This window comes from Lissotriton vulgaris, chromosome 1_1 (assembly GCF_964263255.1).
Source record: "Lissotriton vulgaris chromosome 1_1, aLisVul1.2, whole genome shotgun sequence".
Taxonomy (NCBI): Eukaryota; Metazoa; Chordata; class Amphibia; order Caudata; family Salamandridae; genus Lissotriton; species Lissotriton vulgaris.
This window is the reverse complement of record NC_141685.1, coordinates 151294829-151302257: the sequence shown is the minus strand read 5'-3', so window position 1 is coordinate 151302257 and position 7429 is coordinate 151294829. Positions and strand designations below refer to the sequence as shown.

Here is a 7429-nt window from a genome sequence, read left to right as displayed (position 1 = left end):
AGTGTATTGTGGTGTAAATCCACCTCAGTACCCAGAACCCCTATAAGCAGCAATATGGCGTTCTCGCAACTAACTCACTTATGCTAATATAGCAATGTGTGCAGGCAGAATCGTATTCATCCCTACGCTTTTACGGGTAGCATGAACAGGAACACTTGGATGTTTTTCTTTGTAACTCTTCATCGCCAAATACAAACCACCAGTGTTTCTTTTCTTTTATTCCAAATTGAGCTAGTCTCCCAGTGGATTTCCTGTTAAATCACGTTGTTTTTTCTATGTGTACCGAAGTGAACAATCACTGGGAACAGACACTTTTATTATTCTACAAATCTTTGGTTTTCTTCATTTCTTCTAGTGGACTCTTCATTCATCTGGTATTTGAATAACACACATAATTATATACTTGTTCCTGTAATTCCTTCATCTCACAATAACTGCACTGTTATGCTCCTGTCTATGTCCTCAGATGAGTCAATATTATTGTTAATGTTCTTAAGTTCTTTTTGAATTCACTGCATCTCTAGGATTATTTCTAAGTGAGTTAAATGAAGGTGTGCGTTCGCTGAGGCTATGTAGGATCAGAAATTGACAAAAGCTCGTCACACTTTTAGTGCAATTGTAAGGTTTACCCCAGGTGTGTTCGCAATTGGAAAAATCACTTCTGACATTCATTGCAATGCTCATTTTTACTCTGTGTGTGTTAGTTGATGTATCCGTAGGTTTAATAACTGACAGAAGATATTCACACATTCACTGCACCTGAAAGGTTTTTTCTCTGTGAGCATTAACTGATGAATCCTTAATGCGTAAGATTTCCTAAAGGTACTTCTACACTCACTACAGTTGTACGGTATTTACAGAGTGTGTGTAAGCTGATGTCTACATAGGCTTGATAATTGACTACATTTCTTCTCACATTCATTGCACTTGAAGGCTTTTCTTCTGCGTCTGTTCGCTGATGCCTGTTTAGGATTGATAATGGACTTCAGCTTTTCAAGCATTCATGGCATTTAAAAGATTTGTTTCCCCTTTGTGAGCTCGCTGATGATTTCTTAATGCTGAAGAGTAAGTAAAACTACTGCCACATTCACTGCAATGGTAGGGTTTTTCCCCAGTGTGTATTCGCTGATGTCTCTGGAGGTTTGATTGTACCCTAAAACTACTTCCACATTCACTGCAATTGTATGGTTTTTTCTCAGTGTGTATTCGCTGATGTCTCTGGAGGTTTTTTAACTGACTGAAGCTCTTTATACATTCACTGCACTGGTACAGTTTTTCCCCTGTGTGTGTTTTCTGATGTGTGTGGAGGTGTGATAGTACTCTAAAACTACTTCCACATTCACTGCAATTGTATGGTTTTTCCCCAGTGTGTATTCGCTGATGTCTCTGGAGGGCTGTTAACTGACTGAAGTTCTTTACACATTCACTGCACTGGTATGGTTTTTCCCCTGTGTGCATTCTCTGATGTCTATGGAGGTTTGATTGTACCCTAAAACTACTTCCACATTCACTGCAATTGTATGGTTTTTCCCCAGTGTGTATTCGCTGATGTCTCTGGAGGGCTGTTAACTGACTGAAGTTCTTTACACATTCACTGCACTGGTATGGTTTTTCCCCTGTGTGCATTCTCTGATGTCTATGGAGGTTTGATAATTGATTGAAGCTCTTTACACATTCCTTGCAATGGTATGGTTTTTCCCCTGTGTGAGTTCGCTGATGTTTTTGGAGTTCTTGTAACCGACAGAAGCTCTTTACACATTCACTGCAATGGTATGGTTTTTCCCCTGTGTGTATTCTCTGATGTGTTTGGAGGTTTGAAATTTGACTGAAGCTCTTTACACATTCACTGCAATGGTATGGTTTTTCCCCTGTGTGTATTCTCTGATGTGAGCGGAGGTTTGAAATTTGACTGAAGCTCTTTACAAATTCATTGCAATGGTATGGTTTTTCCCCTGTGTGTATAATCTGATGTGTTTGGAGTTTTGCTAACGTACTGAAACTCTTCACACATTCACTGCAATGGTATGGTTTTTCCCCTGTTTGTATTCGCTGATGCTCTTTTATGGTTTCTAATTGGCTAAAGTTCTTGACATATTCAGTGGAAATGCACGATTTTTCTCCTGACCGTGTTTCCTGAAGGGTCAGCATAGTTAACAAACCACTTGCGTTATTTTCACATTCCCTGTATGTGTGTGATATTGTGGACGCTTGATTTCCGATTTAACAATAAAATACAAGACTCACTAAATACCTGCCACATTCATAATATCAGTAAGGCTTCCTTGTGGGTGATTGCATCTTCAGATTGGATAATGGCTTCACATGCTTGCGGGTAAAGCTTAATCTTCGTTCCGGTAAGTGCAACTTGGGACAATACTCTGTACTTCAGAGAGCAGATCTCCGCTTTCCTTTAGCCTTCAGTTGTTAGGCTCCACTTTGTTGTGCATTTCCCTGGTGCCTGCGGTTTGGCTAGGAAGAGTTAACAATACACCTAGAGCACTGAATGCTGGTCTGGTGCCAGTTTAGATAGCGAAGCACTGCTCTAGCCATATCATGATGATGAAGCGACTTGTAATGTGTACAGCTACTCCAAAGAGTGTCCTGGGGCCAAGCACAGGTCAGAAAAGAAAGTAAATCAGTTTGGTTCAAACATGGACAAAAAGCCAAGTCTCCAACCTTTTTTTAAACATTATCATGTTGCGAACAGCTCAAAGCTGAAGAGGGAGTTTGTTCCAAGCTATGGATCCCAGATAGACACGAGACCTTCCTCCAACTCTCATACCGGCCTCATGATCAAAGCTGGTCAGCAGGTGGTTTGTCAGTTTTGTTGTCTTAGTTTTGTAGAGGTCATTTCTTCATCTTGGGGTGTTGAGGTGCAGAGCTCAGACTCGTTCACTCACTGAATTGACTTTGACTGCTTCTTCCTGGATCTGTCCTCTGCCTCTGATTGCACTGAAGTTTTTGGAGCTCCTTATTTTTGAAAATTTGTGCAGGTTTGATGTGTTATCTTCATTATTCAGAATCAATCCATGCATTTAAGGCTTATTTTCTGTTGGATGTAAAGAAATGCAATATTACTAAATTCAAATGTAATAGAATGTGAATACACAATATTTAACCAGCTGTAGAAGACATCTCTTCGCTACCATATTTGAAATTTAGTAAGGAACATTTTACCATACATAGATATTTCATTAAAACTGCGGTTGAACATGTCACATCTTATTTACTTCTGAAGAGGCAGTGATTCCTGGTAGTCTGACCGTCGTATTATGAGTGTGGTGGTGGGACCCCCACGAGGCCGCCACCCCACCAGGATCAAGGATCCCGCTGTGGAGGCGGTCTGCAAACACCCGGAATATGTTTGCAGTGCCAATGCCGACATCTCCGAGCATATTAGGGTCTGCATATCCACCGTCCTTTTCCCTGGCGGGGACCCCGCCATGAAAAGGATAAAGGACATGCAGGTAAGGGGGCCCTAACAGGGCCCCGGCCAAATCTGCTCCTGGGGTTGCATGCGGGGGGCACATGTTGTGCCACCCCATGGAATTGCGCCCTTGTTCCTGCACAGTGTGGCATGCATGACATGGTGCAGGAACGTGCTGCAGGCACTCTTAAGGTGGTGGTATGCTGTTTAGGCTCTCCAATGAGCCTAATACAGCCGCTGCGAGACCGCTGCTGCACCGCCCACCCACCCTGGATTTAGGTCATAATCCGGCGGCGGGCTCTCAATGGGCTTGTCAGTCTGCCTGGTACCTCCGCTTTGGTAGTCCCATTGGAAGACCACCACACTCGTAATAAGCCCCTAAGTCACCTTCAACACATTTTACAGCCCTCCGGGCTCAAGCATTTCTGGATCCTTCTAACCTGGAAGACTGGAGCATTATCCTGAATTGAGGTGGATTTTCTATCAGCGTAATAAATATCCATCTCCCTTGAACTAGAGCCTGATTCTGAACTGAATGACAACTTACAAAGTAAGACTTTAGTTCTTCCTAAAGTAGGTAAAGTTAAGATCCTGTGGTATTTCAATCAGCAGCTCCTTCCAGGGTTTTTTGTAAAATAGAATGAGGGGTTATTCTAATGGCCCGACTTTATGTTGCGCACAAAGATTTGGCAAACAAACATTAAATCATGTCATTTATTATTCAACGATATCAGTCATTTATTCCTTATAGAGAATCCATCACAACCAATAATTTAACTGAAATATCAAGCATCCAACAGATGAGTGCATATTAATAATTGCTTTCCATGTTCCTGTTTTACAAGATATTTGACTTATTGTTGTCTGTCTGAAGGCCAGGATGCTACTTTGTGACTCATCAGGGCTTTGGTAGAGTGGAGGAGGTGTCTGTTGTCCACAGGTGAAGTGTCATTTCTCCCATCCCATATTTCTTTTATCCAGGTTTACCTCATTCCATGTCCTTCAGCTCCCTACTCCCCTCGGTCTGTGTACTCACTCTACAGGGTTCATTGTTAGCTGTGGCAGGGTACACACTTAAAGCATGCACACAGTAGATGCAGATAATGGCCTGACAGAGAAGAGGCCACGGTTGGCAGTACGGAGCTCACAAGCTTCATTTCAGAAGCTCACCTGGGAGGTACTAAATGAGGAGGTGCACAGGAAGGGAGCTATTAGCTATAAACAGAAAGAATGCACAGGTGAGTGCTTGAGAGGTATAAACAGATGAGGTGCACATATAGGTACCTATGAGGTACAAACAGAGCAGGGTCACAGGTAGGCGCTTATGAGGTATAAACAGAGGAAGTGAACAGGTAGGGGCTTCAGTGACTCGTGGACTATATCTGCTCCTAGGCCCTCTTCCTATAACGCTGGCTCTTGCTCCTTCTACAACACTTGCTGCAGACAAGGGGCCTGATTTAGAGTTTATCGGACAGGTTATTTTCTCAAACATAACAGATCCCGTCCGCTTTATTACAAATGCCACAGGATATAATGCACTTTTAATAGGGTGGACGGGACACCTGCCACATTTATGACGTAATAAACCATCCGCCTAAATATAAATCGGGCCCATGGCGGACATTGTGTCCAGTGTCCTCTCAGTGTTGGAAAGCATCCATTTTATCACTGGCACAGTATCGTCTCACCACTGCTGTGGCTTGCAGTCATAAGGCATTATGAATGGTCTAAGTTGTGTGCCAGAATGCATGAATGTTTAGGAGGGAGATGGGCCTGTATAATAAGCAGGACTAGGGGGCTTTCCAGGGCCTGTGAATAACTGTTATTACTGTTTCTCTCTTGGTGTCAGTGGGTTTGTCTGTGCCCCCAGATGAGTTGTTTACAGCTTATCTTATTTATGCACAAATATTTGTAGTTTTTAGGGCTAAGCAACTCATTTTACAATGTTTGAAAACAAAACTAGACAGAAGATCGCTGCCAGGTGTACATGTTTTGCATGTGTAGAATCACACACTAGTAAATGCAGCACACGCATACTTTGCCTTGTCAGTTTGTGAATGAACCCTAACTTGTGAATAAGTGAGCATTCACAGACCCCAATCTGACTCTTTCTGACACTGGAAACAGTTAGAGTTTCACTTCAACAAAATGCGGGAGTAACTCTCCTTCCAGGGTAGGAAGAGAAATGGATCACCCTCTAAACGTGGTGGCGAGTAGTGCTATAAGGTTCATAGCACCATTTATCCGGGCACAACTGGGGAAATGGTACAATGCACTGGGAAAATGACATGTGATGACAATGTGACATGACATTTCCACTAAACGTGCTTTTACACTTTTTTTGGGCTGTCTGTGTCCAGTTCATCAAGGCTCAGGGTTTAGTTTCAAGTCAAGAGATAGTGCAGGATTAGACTAATTATAATGTCATTCATTCCAACAAATGCCTTTACCAGGTATGTCTTTACCATGCATATGCCTTTACCGAGTAACACCTTTACCACGCAAGTCTTTACCATGCATATGCCTTTACCACGTAACACCTTTACCATGCAAGTCTTTACCATGCATATACCTTAACCACGCATGATGATTTACAACAATGGCCCTGCGATAAACAACCTCAAAACAACTTCATTCAAAGGAGGATCAGCCGCACTCTCACTCCGTGTGCCACGAAGACGACAAACCATTGTCCAATCGCTCACTACTGTTTTATTAATTCTATAAAGCAGCAACACTCAACACACAATGCCTACGCGTTTCGGCTCACGCCTTCAAGCGAGCAACCCAGTGTACGACAACCACAGTGTTTTTAAAACAAACATCACATGATCACTGCACATTTAAGGTCTCCAACGCGGCTGTCCTCTAATCATCTATTACACGTTTTGTGATATACATCTCCAATTCCCCTTGTAATTCCTCATTTCGCCCACATTTTCACACAGAAATGTTGGCAGTTTTCAGTGTTAAAGTATATAGATGCTCTGTATTTCCAGATTTCATATTTACGTGGGGAAGATAACTGCTTTTGCCAGCTCCATCCGAACTAAAGAGATTAAACGTAATAAGGGTTACACGCTGGCTGACCTCTAGACTGCCCTTGGGCTTGTCTTTATGGCTGCTCCACCTTCAAGTCTCTGTGGTTCGCAAGTAACCTTCCCCAACGGACAGGGCTCTTAACGCCTTAATATCTTGGCGGGATGGTGTACTTGCTTGCAGCACATACAGGAGATCATCATATCTAATTAAGTTGACCAAACTTTATGACAAGGCCTAGAACACAAGCAAAGGTAATGCACTGGGCAGCTTCACCTTCTTAGCGGTGTTCACATTCAGTCCTGTTAAGCAGTGCCATGCTCCCCGATAGAACTTCCTGCCACTGACGGGCTGATAATCATTTCCAGCTCCAAAGCAGATGTATTTAACGAGTAGAACAATATCCAACGAGTCTTTACTCTTTCATACAGCATCCCTCTCGCAAATAACATTTGTTCTCCAGCAAGGCTAGGTGACAGCAGTAGCCAGTGTGTCAGGGGCTCTTGTCAAAGAAAGAAATTCCCTCTTTGACCCATGTTAAACTGTGAAATACAGCAATAATTAGGAATTCAGTGGCCCCCGGTGCCACTGCACCTGCTGCGCAAATGGAAGCTACGCCTCTAGTTTGAAAGTAGGAATGGAGGAAAAACAATCCGTGTTTGGGATAAATGTGATTGTGAATACATAGAAAATGGCGGGTGTGCTAATGTCATTTAATATGTTTTTTAATTTGTAAGGCAGGCTTGGGGAATACCTAATTAAAAGAGGCTGTCTATCTTCTACGGCAGAAAAGGGTGTGTAAGAAGTTGGCCTGGTATGTGATGCTCACTAATTCTAGTGATCACCTTGTACCATGCCAAGCAACCCTTATGATGATTGGTTGTAAGTCAACCTTATAGAACATCTATCCTAGAGGTAGCATGGACAAAGCAGTCCTAGGCTAAACTCTGAAAGAAATGTGAA

General features: G+C 42.7%; 1 protein-coding gene across 1 annotated transcript; it reads right to left on the bottom strand.

The window, feature by feature from the left end:
* Window positions 1-472: 472 nt before the first annotated feature.
* On the bottom strand, window positions 473-2409 carry LOC147737895 (uncharacterized). The gene has a single exon (XM_086948157.1). It carries the CDS (start codon window positions 2146-2148, stop codon window positions 994-996), a length of 1155 nt encoding a protein of 384 aa, XP_086804283.1. The 5' UTR covers window positions 2149-2409; the 3' UTR covers window positions 473-993.
* Between the last annotated feature and the right edge of the window lie 5020 nt (window positions 2410-7429).

Excerpts from the sequence above, each read along its gene's own strand:
- LOC147737895 (XM_086948157.1), bottom strand. The coding sequence starts at position 2,148 with ATGCTGACCCTTCAGGAAACACGGTCAGGAGAAAAATCGTGCATTTCC.